The 19,792-nt window shown below is 40.9% G+C and overlaps 1 protein-coding gene and 1 long non-coding RNA gene across 6 annotated transcripts; one reads left to right on the top strand and one right to left on the bottom strand.

Annotated features, from left to right (window-relative positions):
• Positions 1 to 1,222: 1,222 nt before the first annotated feature.
• Positions 1,223 to 8,084, bottom strand: LOC117425633 (zinc finger protein 319-like). 2 transcript variants are annotated; one of them, XM_034042741.3, is made up of 2 exons: positions 7,947 to 8,084; positions 1,223 to 5,617 (listed from the first exon to the last, which is right to left on the bottom strand). In XM_034042741.3, the coding sequence occupies exon 2, from the start codon at positions 5,139 to 5,141 to the stop codon at positions 3,312 to 3,314; it is 1,830 nt and encodes a 609-aa protein (XP_033898632.3). In that variant the 5' UTR covers positions 5,142 to 5,617; positions 7,947 to 8,084; the 3' UTR covers positions 1,223 to 3,311. The 2 variants fall into 2 exon arrangements, with proteins under 2 accessions (XP_033898632.3, XP_058849632.1); XM_058993649.1 differs by lacking the exon at positions 7,947 to 8,084 and adding an exon at positions 7,094 to 7,189.
• LOC117425635 (uncharacterized) lies at positions 7,124 to 19,416 on the top strand. 4 transcript variants are annotated; one of them, XR_009307907.1, is made up of 4 exons: positions 7,124 to 7,219; positions 17,618 to 17,695; positions 18,022 to 18,125; positions 19,164 to 19,416. It is a non-coding gene; the product is annotated as an uncharacterized LOC117425635 (long non-coding RNA). The 4 variants fall into 4 exon arrangements; XR_009307909.1 differs by lacking the exon at positions 7,124 to 7,219 and adding an exon at positions 8,383 to 8,462; XR_009307908.1 differs by lacking the exon at positions 7,124 to 7,219 and adding an exon at positions 8,486 to 8,507.
• Positions 19,417 to 19,792: the final 376 nt, after the last annotated feature.

Below are 19,792 nucleotides of genomic sequence, written 5' to 3'. Positions count from 1 at the left end.
AATAAAAACACAAGGAAAAATAAACATGTTCTTGCAGGGTTAATAAACACATTTACAGTGTACAGGGCATCAGAGACTAACAATGTGAGCATGCTCCAAGAATAAAATTAAAGTCTGGGGGGGTAGAGGGTTACATGTCACTGCAACACTAAAACTCAGGTCAAAGTTCAAAGGGTAAATTGTCCATCACATAGCCCACCATTTCCATTCTTAACCGTAAACCATTAATATTCCATTATTTCAGATTTTAAATAAAAATACAACAGTAAAACAAAAACTTACGTACACATACATTTATATATTAATTTGTATCTCTATCTACTTTCTTTTAAATGGCTAGAAAAGTTAAGTGAAGTAGTTTCTCCTTTAGAGTTGTTGACACCATTTATTTTCACAAGCCTCTGGTGTGGTTTAACATGAACACACATTGTGGTAGCTCTTCTGGAAGGTCTGGGGGAGGTGCAGTTAAAGAGGACTCCCTCCATTACCACTGAAGTGTGTTAATCAAGTTTTTTGGACACAGGCAGCAAGAGACAGCAAACTAGACCAAATGGAACAGTACAGGTTAGGTATGACAGAGTAGCAATGGAAATGTTGTTCAGCTACACTTCATTCAGACCATCCAGCTCCGCTATTCCCCCGAGGGCCACCAGTGGAAACATGCCTTACTTACAGGGTACCAGAGCAGGAGGAAACATCTTGGTTCAGTGGCTGCTGAGTCTGGCATCTACCCAAATGCTCTCTCAAGCACATCTTTGTAGATTTGCAGCCAGGAATCCTTTATGTGCCTGACTTTGCATTCAACCCCACTAGAGTATAGGCCAAGGGTGTTAAAAGTCCTAGAAGGCCATTCCACTCCAGATTTAACAGGTACAATTATATAATTAACTAATTCAGAACAGGGTTGGAACAAAGACCAGCAGTGGAAGGGCCAACTTTAGCCACCTCTGGCTAGGCGGGGTTCTACTCAGTGAGCTACTATGGTCTATGGCCATTTACAATGGCATAGTATTATAACCAGAGCGCTAGTGGAACACTCAGCAGCCTAGTACTATTACACAGTCAGTGATCTCCTGTCAAATTAAATGGAATTATTTTCCATTGATAGTTGGGATGACTGGTTAGGTACTGTATTGGTTGGTTGATTTAGGAAGACTAGATTAATATGCAATTCCTATTTTATATTTCACCCTAAATATACAGTATTATATTGAGAGAGGGGTTGACAGTGATACTTTTATTAACTTTACATAGCATTTAAAAGTTTCCTCCTGTTACACATTTCAAAACACTAATACTTCAGACAAAATAAAAGTAACTACAAACAAGTTGGCAGATGCAGCTTATAAACACGCATAATGCAATTCCTACTACATAACTCAAACATATTAACATACATAATATATATATATGTACATAATACAAGGGGACCTTACAAAAGGTTAGGGGCTTTGAGGGAAACATGTAAGGATCTGTTAGTATATGAACTAATACATATACATATATACATATACATATATATATACATATATATATATACATATATATATACACATAACCAGGGAGAGAGCGTTTGTTGGACCTTTAGTGGAATAGCTTCCTCATTAAACAACTAGTTAACTTTTTTTCGGGTCTCTCTGGAATCTAAGAGAGACTGGTTTTGGTACCTATTATACTATTTATCCTATAGTAAGGGAGAACAGGCGCACCATTGCCTAATCCAACACTTTGTATATGCAGCTTAAAATACTTCCATATTTTCACCATCTTAGGGAGAATGGAAGAAAAGCTACAATGAAACACACTTACTGAGTTTCATGAACACAACCCCACCTCTGTTTCTCCTTCCTGCAAGCCTTTATTTGCTGGCCTTCAGTCCCACACTGATCTTGTCTAGCACCCTGTCCCCAGGGCAAGGGCATGTGGAATGCATCTTTGCAGAAAGCAAGAACCCTTCTGGCTACAAGTTCACCAGAAATAGAAGACAACAGAAATACAAACACACTGCAAGGGGGTAAACGCCTGGCATTATATAATGCAGCACCTGCTCCTAATCCTATGTGCTACCAAATTCTCTTGGTACGGGTTTCGGGATATAGGGTCCAGTAGAAGTAACAAACTTGCAGTTTTAAGAACTTTGTCAAATTTTGTGTCCCAAAAGTAGATAAAAGCAGAGAATGCCATTACAAACTGCCCCCCTCTCCCTTCTGGACAAGACAGATGCCCATGTCAAGTTTGATGCATGCTACACAGAACTAGAAGTCTGTGTCTAGAATTATTGGACTAAAGACATTATGGCATTGCTGCCAACAGCCTACGGAATAAACCTAATTTATCAGGTTTTGTTTTACAGAAACGTTTATAGACTCCATGCTGTACTGTGATGCTATTGTCATAACCTGAGACTACCCGGTATTGAATTTGTAGGGTCTTTCAACTCTGCTAGCAAACTAAACTTCACGCAGCTATTGACAAAACAAAGTGGCTGAATAGGTTCTGTTGTTGTTGGCCCAGCAGCTGTCTACAGTTTGTATACAAACACAATAGAACCTCCCAATTAACTGGTTCAAAATCTTAGAGCATCAGCAACAGAAGAGAGATATGGAACAGAGCCCTTCCTTGTGCTGCCTGGAGAGTCAAGGGATTGGCAAGAACCTCCTTACGGACAGAACAGCACGCAATTTTCTTCTTGATCCTTTTTACAGGAACAGAGACACAAGGAAAAGTCTTTGGGATGAAGGGGGTAGTCATTTTCAGAAAAATACAAAAACTTTTCATTACAGTTGAAATTAGACCCCAGAAAAAGGGTTGTCTAGGCCCGTTTCCCCATTAGAAAACGGACAATCCCTCATTGCAGTTAAATAAATATAGATTTTTTTTTTTTTTTTTTTTTTTTTAGTCAGCCTGAATAAAAAAAGGTTGCGGGGGAGGAGAGTGGGCACACAAATCTTGTTCATCAAGCTGTATTATCCCTTTGAATAAAATGAATCCCCCTACCCAAATAAAGCTGTCTCATAGAAGTAGGGATAAGTGGCTGACTTGCCCCCCTCCCCCTTATTCTCCCCAGTAAAACAATACCCTTCCCCAGTTAAAACAAAGTCTGGGGCCAAGAAGGAAGGAGAGTTGAGCTAGCTGGTGGAAAACAATATAAAAAATAAGTCTTTAAGAAGGGAGGTACCCCTACTGACCAAAAACACACACATACGCTGCAAAAAAGTGTGACCAGTCTCTCTGAGAGTCAGTGTCCCAGACTGTGGGGGTGGTAGTGGGGAGGACTGGGTGTGATTTAGTGGTGTGTCTGCGCTTGCCAGTTACTGTATGCAGGGTGGGACAGGGTAACCGCCTCCCTCGGCAGTGTGCTGGACACTGTGCTCTTGCAGTGCCACAAGATCTCCAAAGCGCTCGCCGCACCAGACACACTTAAACTGGGCCTCTCGCGCGTGCACACTCTGGTGCTTGGCCAGGTGCTCCCGCTGCTTGAACCCTTTGTCACAGCTGGGACACTTGAATGGTTTCTCCCCGGTGTGGACACGTCGGTGCCTCTGCAGATCAGACGAGTACTTGAACCGCTTCTCGCAGTCCGGACACTTGAGGGGTTTTTCACGTGCCGGGTCACAGCGGTGCTGCACAAACTCAGAGGAGGACAGGAACCGTCGGTCACAGAGGGTGCACTTGAGTGGCTTCTCGGCACAGTGCGAGTTCTGGTGCCGCTGAAGGGTGGAGGACTTCTTGTAAGCCTTGCCGCAAATATCGCATTTGTACGGCCTGTCGACAGCAGCCATGGCTGACGCTGCACCGCCACATTTGTGCCGCAGCAGGTCCCCGGACTGGCTAAAGCCTTTTTGGCAGGACGCACACTTGAAGAGGCTCTCAATGCCATGCACATGCTGGTGGTAGAGCAAATGAGAGGGCTGCAGGAAGCCCTTGTCACATAGGTTGCACTTGAAAGGGCGGTCATGAGTCTTGTGGGTGCGCCGGTGGCGCACCAGAGCGTACTGTTGCTTGAAGCTCATCTGGCACTCTTCACACTGAAAGGGACGTTCTTCAGAGTGGGTGCGCTCATGCTGCCGCAGGTCTGAGGGGCGCTTGAACCCCTTGCCGCAGGTGGCGCAACGAAAGGGTCTCTCTCCTGCTGGGGTGCACTGGTGGTGCAGGAGCTCAGAGGACTCCTTGAAGTGCATCTCACACAGGTTGCACTTGAAGAGGTGCTCTCCGGAATGGGCGTACATGTGACGCACCAGGTGGGAGCGGTGCTTGAAGCTCTTCTCGCAGGCCGCGCACTTGTAGGGTCGCTCAGCACTGTGGGTGCGCTGGTGGTGAGCCAGGTGCGAAGACTGGCTGAAACTCTTATCGCAGGCGTCACACTTGTATGGCTTCTCTCCTGTATGCACTCGTTCGTGCCGTGACAGCTCCGACAGGTGCCGGAAGCCCTTCTGGCAGATTGAGCACTTGTATGGTCGGTCAGGGGAGGAGGCCTCAAATTCTGTCGGGGCTGAGGCACCCACTACTACACCTCCGGCGCTGGCAGTACCCCCTACTACTGCCCCTGACCTATCAGGGACCTCGACTGAGGGCTGCTGAGGATTGCTAGCTGAAGATGTTGGGGTGGTGTTACCAGCCCCTGCTGAGTTGGGCCTGTAGGTCTTCTCACAGATGGAGCATTTCATGGGGTTAGTGCTGCTGTGAGCATTGTGGTGCTGGGCCAGGGAGGTGAGGAGAGAGAAGCCCATCTTGCAGACCCCACAGACAAAGGGTTTCTGCTCTACCTGGACACACTGGTGTTCCAGAAGGTCGGTAGCCTGGTGGAAGATTTTGAGGCACTGAGTGCACTGGAAGGACCGGTCCTGGCCCACCATACACTGGTGCTCATGAGGGTTGGCCAGATGAGAGATGTCATGGCCACAAGCTCCACACTTATGCCCGCCTTCTCCAACCTGTAGGGCGGACTGCTGTGCCTGGGCAGCATGTTGTTGCTGCTGCTGCTGCTGCTGTTGTTGTTGCTGCTGCTGCTGTTGTAAGGCGGGGTCTGTTTGCAGGACGATCCCGTAGACTGCACACCCCAGTGCACTCTCTGCACCGGGAGGGATGGTGTGCACCACGGGGGGAGGGGCCACAGCATGCTGTTGCCACGCCTCCGTCATCCTGACACGCGAGTAGGGATTCAGGGTTCAAGGTGGGTGGGAGACTTTATACCATTGGGTGTCAAACACAGCTGACGGAAGGGGGCTGGGGTGGAGAAATCCTTCCCAGAGGAGCGATCAGTCTCTTCCAAGTAGGTACCTTTTTAATGGAGATAGATGGCCCACGGGAACAAACAAAAGGGAGTTGAAATCCAATAATGTGCTTAACTTTGTCCGTAGGGATAAGCAGCCAGCTTTACAAGTACACCCCAAATTCTGTGAAGGGCATCAGTTAAAAGGTATATATTTTTATTTCTTCATTGAAAAGATCAAACACCTTAAACTCGGTTGATGTTCTTGTATGTAGAAGTCTAAGCATCTTTGAACATTTGTGCTCCAGCTGTGCAGTTTGGTTCTCTCAAAGTCAACATCATTTTTAAAATTTTCCTTTGTGTTTTCTTATGAAGAATTCATGTGAACTCTGAGTTAGAAATTATCTGTGGAAATAAGTAAAAATAATTAAAATAAAGATTTAAATTATTGTCACAAACTATTTAGTGGAAAGTCAGTTAACACAAATAATATTGTAATATTTAAACCACTTTAAACAAGTATTTCAGTGCCATTCATTTCCCAGTTAGGTTGTAATTCAAAATCAAAGCCATCAGGAACAGAAGGTTAATCACCATGACCTACGTAAAGGTATAAATATGAGGTGGACATCTGCCTTCCATTTTCTGATATTCCCCAGTAGCTAAAGAACGTCCTATTCCATATTCATAACCACTGGTTAAGTGCTTCTCTACATGTAAAAATTGAGTGTGAGGTATGGACAGAGACAGACAGAGTGCCTCTTTAATCCAGTTTCTGATACTCATGTGCTAAGAATGTCATCACAACTGGATTAGTGGTTCTCTAGATATATGTAAAAACATGTGTGTCAGACAGATGTTACTCCAATGTGTAAAATACATTTCCCCTATATTAATAAAAAAGGAGTGTGGAATACAGAAAGACAACTGGGAGTACAGCCAAATACATTTCCTGAAATGATGATATATATTCAAGATTTTGTGCTTAAAGAAGACCTTAGTTGGTATCACCACAACTGCAGAAGTGGTTCTCTCGACATAAGTAAAACTCGAAAGTGAGATACAGTATTCGGCTTCAAAAATGTTCAACCCAAACAGTAATTGTCCACTCTTTGGCATATTCCAGTAGGGTATGATGTCAGGGCCAGTGGCAGTTGTGCTTACATGACCCTGGGGAATGGTGAAGCTGTCTAGCAGTTGCTCTGCGAATGGTAACAATGGCCTTCCATTCTCTGGTACCAGCAGGAACACTGGCATTTTACCCTCTCAAAATTTAGAAAGCAAAAAAGACTTAATAATGCTCTGTGCCAAAGTGGGATTCAATGTAAAAAATAGAAATGACACGGATATCACGATACAATAATGTCTTGCATTTTCTACATCAAAACAAACATCTAATATTACAGCAATATTAACTATACTTTTCTGCTAGCCAATAGTAGTCCTGTTCCATTATTATTTTACTCCTTATAGTTAAAAAAAAAACAAAAAAAAAAAAACAATAAAAAAAAACAGTTTTAGAATGGCTTGCATAAAGCTACACAAGACACTGTACTGGGATATGTTAAACAATCAGGCTTAAATCACTAGAAAAATAAAAGAATGACAAATCTTTTCTATTGCTACCTACAATAACATTTATCAAATACCATCAATTATATTTCACAAGCCAGACCACAATTATTTCATTTTGGTAGACCTATAGCAATGCTTCCAGCAATCCGGCTTTTATTTCTCAAATCACTGTTGTCAAAACGTGTAATTTCAGTGCCAATAAAACAATTTGGGGTTGGTAGTACTATATATAAAAAATAAAGTGTTATACTGTTAATGTTTTGTTACACATTTAGTCATTGGACATCCAGCAAGTGGTATACTTACCCCTGTTGTTCATAATAATTTGGCAACATATTCCCTTTGCCCTTCATGGAGTTTGGGTCTTTACTACTTCAGATTCCAAACCAGGCAGTTCTGCTTCGTTCTGTTGTCAGCAGTCAGAACGATGAGGTATGTACGTGTATTTAATGCAATAAATCCATCTAATCTTGTTTAATAATTAATATTTCAAATCAGAATACAGCAAAGATGTGGTAGCCAGCCGGCTAAATGTCCTTCTGCCCCGTTTACTGCTTTTACTTCATTTGGTTGCAGCCCTTCCTGCAGAATAATCGCGTTCAGCGGACATTTGAATAGCAGGAGAAAGCTATCGTATAAATTCTGTTAAAGGTTACCCTTGGGGCTGAAGTCTTGTTCGCTTCTAAAATTCAACCCTACACACCCGGTTTCGGGATTTCAAGCAGATAACAGAAACGCATATAATACAATTAAAAAAAATCCCAATTGTGAGACGAATTCAAATCCTACATATTTTCACTAAGCCGGTAGTACCTTCGATGTAAAGGGCTTGTGTCGAATTTGAATTTTAATGAAGGGCAACTTCCTCTTTCTTTGCAATAAATAATCATAAGTTTTTATCTCAATAACTGCGAATGCATTCCATCCTTTAATGATTTGTATTTTCTAACATGCGTTTATATTGTTTCCTCGGGTTTAAAATGTCAATAAAAGCAGTTTATCAATCCACCCTCCCAGGGTTGTTTTTTTTTTTTGCAAACATTCACAATGAAATCACATCAATGGCTACACGTCATGTATTATGGGTACCTATTATAAAATAGTATATATTTCTTTATTTATCTACCAATTGGGAGTTCAATGTGATGTAGATACGTACCTGTTTTCGAATGATCTTATTATTCCACTAAATTGGATTTTTTTTTGTGTTTTCTTCTTTCGGGATTAATGAGAGTCCAGGCCTGTTCCTCTCTACAGATCCGCAGACTTTCGTCAGTAGTCAAGCCGTCGATATCAATCTAGGCCGCTCTCTCTCCTTGCGTCCTGTCGCGGTTGGTAAGACGTCTTTCTGTTAAGCACAGATTCTTAAAAAAAATAATAAAATATTTACTTTGGGTTTGAACCGTTCTAGTATCCCCGGAAACCTGCGATTACTTTTCTTTCTCGTCCCGGTTCAGCGATCCCATCTTCTAGAAAACAGAGCAAAAACAGCCGCGAACCCGGGAAGCTGTATCTGCAATAACCCACATACACAACACACACCGGAAACCTGCATACAACATGCACCCACAGGAGCCTCCCAACGACATACCAACCAAGGAACATGCATGTACGCATACTGCCCCAGGAGCCTGTATGCAGGGGTGAATACAAAGCTGCTAGAGAGGACGTGACAGTGAGTGACTGAAAAGAGGAACCTGGACATGGACATTAATCCGTAGTACGGTTGTGTTTTAGTCATTGGTTATGATTAGTCTGTTGTGAGAATGTGTTTATGTGTTAGATAGAACCAGCACATGTAAGGTCTGTGTTTATGACCACCTTTTAAGAACATAAGAACATAAGAAAGTTTACAAACGAGAGGAGGCCATTCAGCCCATCTTGCTCGTTTAAAGAAAGTTTACAAATGAGAGGAGGCCATTCAGCCCATCTTGCTCGTTTGGTTGTTGGTAGCTTATTGATCCCAGAATCTCATCAAGCAGCTTCTTGAAGGATCCCAGGGTGTCAGCTTCAACAACATTACTGGGGAGTTGGTTCCAGACCCTCACAATTCTCTGTGTAAAAAAGTGCCTACTATCTTCTGTTCTGAATGCCCCTTTACCTAATCTCCATTTGTGAACCCTGGTCCTTGTTTCTTTTTTCAGGTCAAAAAAGTCCCCTGGGTCGACATTGTCTATACCTTTTAGGATTTTGAATGTTTGGATCAGATCGCCGTGTAGTCTTCTTTTTTCAAGACTCAATAGATTCAATTCTTTTAGCCTGTCTGCATACGACATGCCTTTTAAACCCGGGATAATTTTGGTTGCTCTTCTTTGCACTCTTTCTAGAGCAGCAATATCCTTTTTGTAACGAGGTGACCAGAACTGAACACAATATTCTAGGTGAGGTCTTACTAATGCATTGTAAAGTTTTAACATTACTTCCCTTCATTTAAATTCAACACTTCTCACAATATATCCGAGCGTCTTGTTGGCCTTTTTTATAGCTTCCCCACATTGTCTAGATGAAGACATTTCTGAGTCAACATAAACTCCTAGGTCTTTTTCATAGTTCCCTTCTTCAATTTCAGTATCTCCCATATGATATTTATAATGCACATTTTTATTGCCTGCATGCAATACCTTACACTTGTCTCTATTAAATGTCATTTGCCATGTGTCTGCCCAGTTCTGAATGCTGTCTAGATCATTTTGAATGACCTTTGCTGCTGCAACATTGTTTGCCACTCCTCCTGTTTTTGTCAGGCTTTACCGGTATTAACAAAATTATTCCTTAGCGTCTATGTTTTGGCAAGGTGTGACCAATTAAGCTAACAGTACAATCTGGTTTCAGCTACTCTACATTGGGGACACGCATCAAATGCCTGTCTAATGGAAAATACCCTCCGTATCCAAAACGTTCTGCACACGTAATAAATAAATAAACCAATATTAGGTATGGTACGGGGGTATGGTTAAAATAAATAAATAAATAAATAAATAAATAAATAAATCTAGTCATACAGATAATAAAACCAGGATAGCCCAAAGGTATGTTAATGTAACCTGTAGACCCTAGAAACTACCCACTAGGCGACGCTGCTAATTTCTTTTTTTAATTTTTTATTATTCATTTATGATGTACGAATTAACGATGAGTATTTGGGTGGTCTGTTTTTATGCTACTCCATGTTATTCAAACGGCTTCCTATATTCTTAATGTGGAACTAGAATCTGATGTTCCGGGGGAATATGATTAAGTGTTGTATGTGTTCATGGTGGGAGGTAAAGTTGTATTTGTTAAACCTGCAATACATTTTAAATTCGTATTTTTTTCTGTTTAATGTTGGCAAAAGATAACATTGTATCCATACAAGTGGCTACAGCAGCAGCTATGAAGAAGAACATGAAATTATACAAAACTGAAAGCGAAAAGGTAAACATATCCTAAACGACGACAGCTCGCTGGATAGTAAAATATGCAAAAAAGAAGCAGGTTGTCTGTAAGTTACCACAAGGCGTATTATTTAGGGTGTGCATCGTTATTGAAAGCAGAACTGTCCCTGTGTTAAAATGGTTTCATTATTACTAAACATTTTTTTTTAGAAAGGAAGTCCTCTTTTTTCCGAGATATAACCGCGAGTCTACATTATTAATATTATTAATGTGTTGTTTCTGAAAGTAGTTACTATGTATTTAGTTTGATGCATCTCCAGCAGCAAGCATATTAGGTAGAAAGCTGTCCATACAGACAAACTAAACAGACTAATCTAACAACGTCAGTTTATCCTTGATAAAAAAAAATAAAAAAAACCCGATAGAAACAGCCAGCTGGTTGTTACTAGTCACTTCAGCTTTCACATGTACAGTATTTGCTTTATACTGCATGAGTTTGGCATACATGCCAACAGTCCCTATATGGTCGGGACAGTCCCAATTTCTTAGCAAATGTCCCGCGTCCCGATGCATAGAAATAAAATCCTGATATTTACCCATTGAAAAAATGGCCATCACTGGATAGAAACCCTTCGTTGGTAATCATTAAAAAACCTAGATTGCCTCTGTCAAGCTGTCAAAACATCCTTCATATATGTGTATCTGAATGCCAAACGGGTTTGTTAGTACACACAGGTGCATTAATTGCCGTTTTACTTTGCTCAGACTGATTAAATATGATGGTATTCCTGAACAGAAAATTGTCCACTCTTCAAAAAAAATTATCTATCTATCTATCTATCTATCTATCTATCTATCTATCTATCTATCTATCTATCTATCTATCTATCTACCTGTTCTGTCTGTTGGTGCATGCTGGGAGTGTGAGGGGTGTGTGCTGCTGCAGGAGGGGTTGTGGAGAGAGTAGGTGAGTGATATGTGTTTTTTCTTTTTTTGGGATATAAGTGTTATTTAGGTTTATTTATTTTGGGTGTTTTCAAAAATTTAGCTGACTTTTGTCAGCTTGAATAGGCCAGTATGGCCAGTTCCGGGGGGAGGGAAGCTCCCACAAACTTTTCTTTTGAAAAGTTAAGTCGCCGTCATGGAGTAAAGATCATAACGGAGGGGTTTGTGTCATTGGAGCAATGTGTTTTAGCGTTAGGTGAAGTTGTCGGATGCGAGAATATCAAGTCTGCATCTCGAATGAATGGTTCAATTGTTGCTTTTCTGAATGAAATCAATCTCGTTACTAAAGCTGTTGAAAAGGGAATTGTGGTAAATGAGACATTTATTACCGTGTTACCTCTGGTTTTACCATCCAGAAAAGTAATTCTTTCAAATGTTCCCCCTTTTTTAAAGAATGACGTGTTAGAGAATGCACTCTCTAGACACGGGAAAATTGTTTCGAGTCCGAAGAGAATCCCCTTGGGGTGTAAATCTCCGAAGCTGAAACACATCGTTTCTTTCCGCAGGCAAGTTAACATGATTTTAAATGACATGAGTCAGGAGTTAAACGTAGCCCTCAAATTTAAAATAGACGATAATAGTTATATTATCTTTGCGACTACAGATGTCATGAGGTGTTTTGGTTGTGGGAAAGAGGGGCATGTTGTTAAAAACTGTCCTGAAAATGAGTCTAGCACGGCGGAACAGGACAAGGGGAAAAAGAGTGAGCATAAAGAAACAGAGAGGAGAGAGGAGGGGAAAGAAATTGGGAACGACACTAATAATTCTGCAGATGCAGGTAACGAAAGTAGCCGACAGACAGAAACTCAGGGGGACGAGAGACTGGAACAAGAAGCTAGTACTGAGGTGAATGTAGGAGAGCTGGCAGTGACTGGAAAACAGAGCAGAGAGACGGCAACAACTAGCGCTGAAAAACAGTCAGCTCTTGATGTAGACAGCGCTGTGGAAGCAGGTTGCAGTAAAAAAATGCAGTATACGTCTGAGTCTGTAGAGCTCAAACAAACTGAGAGTAATGTTAAATCTGTAGAGGTCAAACAAACAGAGAGTGTGGTTGAGGCAGTAGAGTTAAATCCAACAGCAGGTGAAGAAAGTAAAATAAATTCAGTATTAGAAAAAATGGATGTAGAAACGGTAGAGGAAAAGTTTAAGTTCAAAACTCCAAAAAAGAAAAGACAGAGGAAACGGGAAGATGATGAAACTGCAAAGAAAAGAGCTAATGTTATTGAGGAAAGTGAAGCGGCGCCTGGGAAGAGTAAAACAACAGTGCCGTGGAGTGTTAGAGTTGCCAGCAAAACTCCTGAAGAGAGCTCAGAGATAGACAGTGAAGAGGAGGCAGTTTTGACTGACTGTTCCCAAACATCAGACTCGGCTCTCTCTGGAACTGGCTACAGTGTCAGTAACATAAAAGATTTTTTGGAAATCACGAAGGGTAGAAGAGGGATTAATATTGAGGACCATTTCCCAAATATCTCTTTGTTTTTATTAGCGGCACGTTTTACCTCACAGAAAGCGTCAGGCTCCGACCTCACTGAGCAGGAGCGTTGGCGTTTAAAAAACCTGATCGCTAGAGTCAGTAAACAGTTAAAAAAAAAACCTAGTGATTAAATGGATTGGAATTTCTTTACCTTCTTGTCAGTGTGTCTGGTTCTTCTTTTTCCAGTTTCCTTCCTTCCTTTTCACACTAAAATGAATTCGTTCACAATTGGGTCTTTAAATATTAATGGGTGCAGAGATGAGCTGAAGAGAGCTGCTTTATTTGAATACCTTGATCAGAAAAAATGTAATGTTGTTTTTTTTACAAGAAACACACACTGATTTTAATAACCAAGTCGACTGGGTTGGTGACTGGAAGGGGGACGTGTTTCTTAGTCACGCTCCAATGTAAGCGCTGGGGTGGCCATGCTGTTTTCAAAAGGTTTTGTTCAGTCTCCCCCTGTTGTTACTGAAGTAGTGAAAGGGAGATTGTTAAAAGCTGACTTAAAGATAGGGGAAAACATGTTTGTTTTTATAAACATATATGCCCCGAATGATGGACGAGAGCGGGTCCGGTTTTTTAAAACATTAGATCAAGTTTTAAATGGTTGCAGTGGCAGAGATAGGGTTGTTTTAGCTGGTGATTTTAATTGCACAGTTAACCACATGGAGGACCGTAATCATCCTGAGCCACACCTTCAGTCAGCTTCAGAACTTAATTTGATTTTAAAAAAGCATGACTTGACTGATGTGTGGAAACAATTTAACAATTCAATGAGACAGTATACTTGGGTCAAATACTGCAATAATAATGTTTCCTTGGCCAGGTTGGATCGCTTTTATATTTTTAAACAGCATTTTAATCTGGTCACCAAGTGTTTTATTTCTCCAACTGGGTTATCCGATCATTCTCTTTTAACTTTAAGTGTAATGGTTCCCTTGCAAAAGCCAGGAAAGTCTTACTGGCATTTTAACACTCAGCTTTTAAAAGATACCCATTTTAAAGAATGTATGAGTTTTCTATGGGAAAGGTGGAGAGAGCAGAAGACTGCTTTTACTTCCCTGGCTGAGTGGTGGGATGTGGGGAAGGTGCAGATCAGATTGTTCTCTCAGCAGTATACTATTAATGTCACAAGGAGGATGACTGCGGCTCTGGAAGAGCTGGAGAGGGATATGTTAGAGCTTCAGGGAGCTCTACAGTCCAATCCCAATAGTAGGTCGATTCAAGACCTCAAGAACAAAAAACAGCAGATGGCTGAACTGCTGAATGTCAAGATGCAGGGGGCGCTGGTGAGGTCCCGAATGCAGCATATAGCTGAGATCGATGCACCCACACAGTTCTTTTTTGGATTGGAAAAAAAGAGAGCAGAGCGGAAAGTCATTCACTGTTTAAAAACTGCGACAGGGGAAGAGCTGAGGGAGCCTGGGGAGATTCGGCGACACGCTGTAAAATTCTATTCAGAACTGTTCACAATGGAGGTTGGGGAACAGGCTGAAGCGACACAGCGGTTCCTGGAGGCTCTGCCAAGGCTCGCTGAAGAGGAAAAGAAAGCACTTGAGTTTCCCCTAACGTTGCAAGAGCTCTCTGATGCCCTCCAGGGGCTAAAAGGGGGAAAAACTCCAGGAATGGATGGGCTGCCTGTTGAATTTTTTTAAGCTTTTTGGACATTATTGAAGGATGACCTGTACGCAGTTCTAAATGAATGCATGGAGAAAGGAGTGCTGCCTATGAGCTGCAGGAGGGCAGTGATAACACTACTACCCAAGAAAGGGGATTTGTGTAATATAAAGAACTGGAGACCTGTGTCCTTGTTATGCACAGATTACAAAATAATGTCCAAAGCCCTGGCCAGAAGACTAAGCACTGTTTTGGGTCTTGTTATACACCCTGACCAAACCTACTGTGTGCCCGACCGTTGCATCTTTGACAACATTTTTTTAATTCGAGACATATTGGCTGCCTCTAAGCTCTTTAGTTTCCCTGCTGGGCTTATCTCTCTTGATCAAGAAAAAGCCTTTGACAGAGTCGACCACAGTTATTTATGGAAGGTATTTGAAGCCTTCGGATTTGGCCCGAGATTTATATCTCAAATACAGTCCCTATACTGTGACATTTTTAGTTTGCTGAAGATCAATGGGGAGCTGAGTGCACCTTTCCCAGTCCGCCGGGGTATAAGACAAGGTTGTCCTCTCTCAGGAATGTTGTATTCTCTTTCTATTGAGCCGCTTATCAATAGACTTAGACAGGTTTTAACAGGACTCACTATCCCAGGTAGCCTAGCTCAACCAATTAAGGTCTCCGCTTATGCAGATGATGTTTCTGTTTTTATTCAGAGTCAAGCAGATGTTGACAAATTGTATGAAAGTCAGAAATGTTTTGAAGCAATTTCTTCAGCCAAAATAAACTGGCAAAAAAGTGAAGGGTTGTTAATAGGGGATTGGAAGGGATGTGGGATCCCAGTTCTGCCAGGTGGCTTGCGGTGGAGTCAAGAGGAGATAAAGTATTTGGGAGTATACTTAGGGAATGAGAGGGCAGTCAGGAAGAACTGGGAGGGGTGTTTGGAGAAAGTAAAAGGGCGCCTGCAGAAATGGCGTTGGATTTTGCAAAAGATCTCTTACCGGGGAAGGGTCTTAATTATAAATAATTTAGCTGCTTCTATGCTCTGGCATAGGCTTATATGTATGGAACCTCCGAAAGATCTTTTAAAAGAAATTCAGAGAGAGTTTTTAAGTTTCTTCTGGGACGGGTTACATTGGTTGAGGCAGTGTGTGTTGTTTTTGCCGCTGGAAGAAGGAGGGCAAGGTTTGATGGACTTGTCTAGTAGACTCAAAGCTTTCAGGCTGCAAACAGTTAAAAAACTGCTGTATAGCAGCGAGAAACTTCCCTGGACTGATGTAGCTCAGTTTTTACTGCATCAAGCTGGAGGGCTGGGTCTGGACAAACAGCTTTTCCTCCTAGATAGTGCCCTGTTCAACTCGCCCAATCTGCCACCGTTTTACCAGAGTTTGCTTAGGGCATGGCAGAGTCTGAGGGTTAAAAGAGGTGAGGGAACTCTTGACTTCTATTGGCTGCTTGAGGAACCTGTCATTTTTAATCCTGGATTTAGAATAAAATTAACAGAGTCTCAGTCGTTTACAAAATCAATGATGAAAGCTGGGGTTATAAAGCTTCGACACGTTGTGGATGTGAATAGAGCAAAATGGAAAAGTCCACAACAGTTGTCCTTAGCTCTGGGTCTACATTCTACGAGAGTAGGTGGCAGGTTACTTTGTCAGATTCAAGCAGCCCTGTCTAGAGAGCAGGATGACATTTTGAAAAATGGGTTCTCAGCAAAGAACCAGGCCTTACTTGAGACCCCGTTCCCCTCCTTATTGATTTCCCCATTGGCCCCCTTGAGTGGGGAAGATGAAGGTCGCCTGCTAAAAATGGAAACGTTGACAGATCTCCCCCTGGCAAATACAGAAGGCAAAAAATTATATGAATTGTGTGTTAAATTGTGTCATGAAAGACAGTTACAAGAACTTCCAGACACACATTGGAGGGAGCGGTTGGAGGTGGGAGAGCAGGCCAGACCGGCCTGGAGGAGCCTGTATAAACCTCCTCTACCCAAGAGATCAGGGGACTTGCGACTCCTGCACACCATCATCGCTGTCAATGCTTACCTGTGCATCATAGACCCAGGAATAACAGATAAATGTCCCTTTTGTATAGAAAGAGAGACTGTTTTTCATGGTTTTGTTTTCTGTAACCGTTTAGCCCCTTTGTTTGTTCTCATAAGGCGCCTGTTTATTGACCTAGGCTTGGATTTTTCTGAGTGTGTTTTTATCTTTGGTGTAGCTTACACAAAAAAGGAAAAATATGTGTGTCAGCTAGCAAATTTCCTGCTAGGACAAGCCAAGCTCTCTATTTTAAAAACTAGAAAAGCTCATATTGCTGGTGGTGAAATCAATGCAGTTACTGTTTTTAGAATGCTGGTTATCAGTAGGATTAAACTGGATTTTAAATATTACAGTATGGTGAATGATTTGGAAATGTTTTCATCGAATTGGTGTATTGCTGGTGCACTTTGTGAGACAGATGGTGGGAATTTAATTATTTATTTGTAAATTGCTGTTGTTGGTTATTTATTTAATTAAAAAAAAAAAATAAAAAAAAAAAAAAAAAAAATGTAAATATTTGACTATGTATTAATGTATTTGTTTTTATGTGTTTCTTTGTAATGTTAAAGATTTGTGAGTAGTTAATAAAGGTATTTTGAAAAAGTAAAGTATCTATCTATCTATCTATCTATCTATCTATCTATCTATCTATCTATCTATCTATCTATCTATCAGTGTGGAGTAGTGGTTAGGGCTCTGGTCTCCTGACCACAGGGTTATGGGTTCAATCCCCGTTGGGGGACACTGCTGCTGTACCCTTGCGCAACATACTTTACCTCAATTGCTCCAGTAAAAAACCCAACTGTATAAATGGGTAATTGTATGTAGAAATAATGTGAGATCTTATAACAATTGTAAGTCGCCCTGGATAAGGGCGTCTGCTAAGAAATAATATATATATTGCAGAAGCACAGGTTTTTAATTTTTGGTAGTTTAGGGTTTGTGTGTACATTAACAAACATCATAGTACCGGATGGCTTATCAAATGGAAATTATGTCACATTACAATAAGCTATACTGTTTAATGATTTTTATTTAACAACTGTATATATAAAAATACATCTACTATTTTAGAATGCTGTTTTAAGATATAATCTGATTTTCACCCACTCAAAGTGAGAGCAGCTAGTAAGCCTTCTCATGGAGTGGATATAAACTTCTATCTTACAGCACCCCTATACTCTCTATCTATTTAGTTTTTGCTCTTGCAGGTTTTAATGTCATTTAATGTGTGTATCATACGTTTTGTGTTTACTGTGTTATAAAAACAAATCAATAAAATGCTACAAAGGTTGGTTTCTTTGCTGCTGTGTTCCAGGTTCCTGTCTGTTGAAATGTGGGGATTCATACTAACAACCCCAAAATGCTTCAATACTTGTCTTTTCCTCATGTTAAGGTAATCCAACAACATTAAGGAGGTAGTTTTTAAGACAACTAGCAAGTCTTTAAGTTTTGTTACGCTAGCAAGTTTTGTTACTGAACTCAATAATCAGAAGGAAAACGTTGTGAACAAATCTCACAGTGAAAAACATTTTGCGCTGCAGTTATGGCGACACAAAATAATAATAAAAAAAGTTAAATAAAACAGGGCAAAACAGAATATTCATTTACGTAAAAAAAAAAAAAAGAAAAAAGAAAGCAGATTTTTACTTTTGAAAATGACAATAAAAAAATGAAATGATCAGTAGTCCTGGTTGCACACTTCTCTGGTTTCTCCTGTAGGACCTTCCTGGGGCTGGAGAGCAGGACAGGCTCAGGTGCTGGAGACCAATCCCTGAGCGATCGACAGGACCATGCAGGAGTTCAGCCTGAGCACATTTCACCAGGTTAGTGGGGTTCTATGAAAGAAATCCCATAACTGGCCCTATTCACAAAGCTATCACTCTCTGAGGTATTTAAAGAATGTTTTTTTCAGTCGTTTTTATGAAATATGTATTAATCTGTTGTAGACGAGTACATTTATTGTATTTTATAAAAATATGTTTTGATAAAACATTCCAGGCAGCATCTACCCAAGATAAAAAGGGAGGTTATTTCCAAGACGGGAGAGGTTCAAACTGACAGGCAGATTGCAAATGCGGTACCAATTTCTGAAGCAAAACATACAGACCAAGACACAGTCTGAAACTGAGAGAAGACAGACTAAGGCCAGATATAGGAAAGTGGGACTGAGATAAGTGTATGTAAAGGGTTACATTGTTGCTACTGAGTCATTGTGATCCATTAAAATCCAACAAGACAATTCTGGGATCAATCATCTACTTGAAACTGGGCGAGCACTGGGTATTATTTGACAATGTATTTATTTGTATCTGTTGTGTAATAGCTATTTAAAAATTTCATTAATCAATTGAAAGTGAGTTTACATGGGTTTCATTATTCTCAGCCTTCAAACCAGGTGTGCCATTTTGTCCACAGGTTAAGTCAGTCCAAGTTTTTTTTACAATAAGCATTTAAAGAATCTCATTGCAAAACATGGAATGGTTAAAGCTGCTATTCAAAGGTAGTCATTATTTTTACAATATTTTGCTTTATTAACACATGATGCCATGAATTAGCCAAAATGTTGATCTGCTTGATTTAGTTCAGGCTTTAGCAATAGCTGACCTGTAACAGCATGTTTCTCTGTGCTTTCACAGAATCATTCCACATCAGCCTGGCCTTGACCTGTAACAGCATGTTTCTCTGTGCTTTCACAGAATCATTCCACATCAGCCTGGCCTGGTGTGTGGGTGACTGCTCTGAGAGCCTACAAGGGTGTTTTCAGGAACTGCAGGTCACAACCATCAGGACACGCTTACCTATCTTACCTACGTATTTACTGTATTGATAATCAATAATATTTTGTTCTGTTTTCTTTTAAGAATATAGTTGATTATTTTGAAGATAGTGCTTCCCTGGAGATTTTCTGGACATGAAATTCGCTGCAAGCCCAGGAATTAATTCTTCTCCTTCCCGCTGCACTGATGTGGAGTATAGATCTGCAGGAATTGGATATGAAGCTGGGAATGGATGGGATCATCTTCACCCCTTACTGGATCCAAACTACAAGAAGTATCCATGCATGAACAACCAGGGAAATGTCTGTCTAATAACTAATAAATATCTGTGTAATAACTGTTGTGAAAATTCATTTGACAGTACCACAGTATCCTCTTGTACTGGGGAGATCACAAAAACAAAGTAACAATACAAGTGATGTGTAGTTGCTTTCTGAAAAAACTACAATTGAATTATTTTTTTGTTTATTGGGAAAGTACATTTATAAAATCAGTAATGAAAACATTTGGGGGGGGGGGGGGGGGGAGGGAAGACACCTTGCCATTTATATTACTAGACATTCATATGCAAAATTTAAGATTACTGACATGCTGCTTTTAATCCTGTGGCTAGAAGCAACACTGATAATACACACTGACACATTGTTCACGGTCTCCCTGCATTGTGCAGACAATATAAAATTTGGCCCTCAATCATGGCTGCTACACAAGGC

The sequence above is a fragment of the Acipenser ruthenus genome, chromosome 20, assembly GCF_902713425.1.
Source record: "Acipenser ruthenus chromosome 20, fAciRut3.2 maternal haplotype, whole genome shotgun sequence".
In the NCBI taxonomy this organism is placed as follows: domain Eukaryota; kingdom Metazoa; phylum Chordata; class Actinopteri; order Acipenseriformes; family Acipenseridae; genus Acipenser; species Acipenser ruthenus.
The sequence above is the reverse complement of the archived record's forward strand: the minus strand, read 5'-3'. Positions and strand labels throughout refer to the sequence as shown.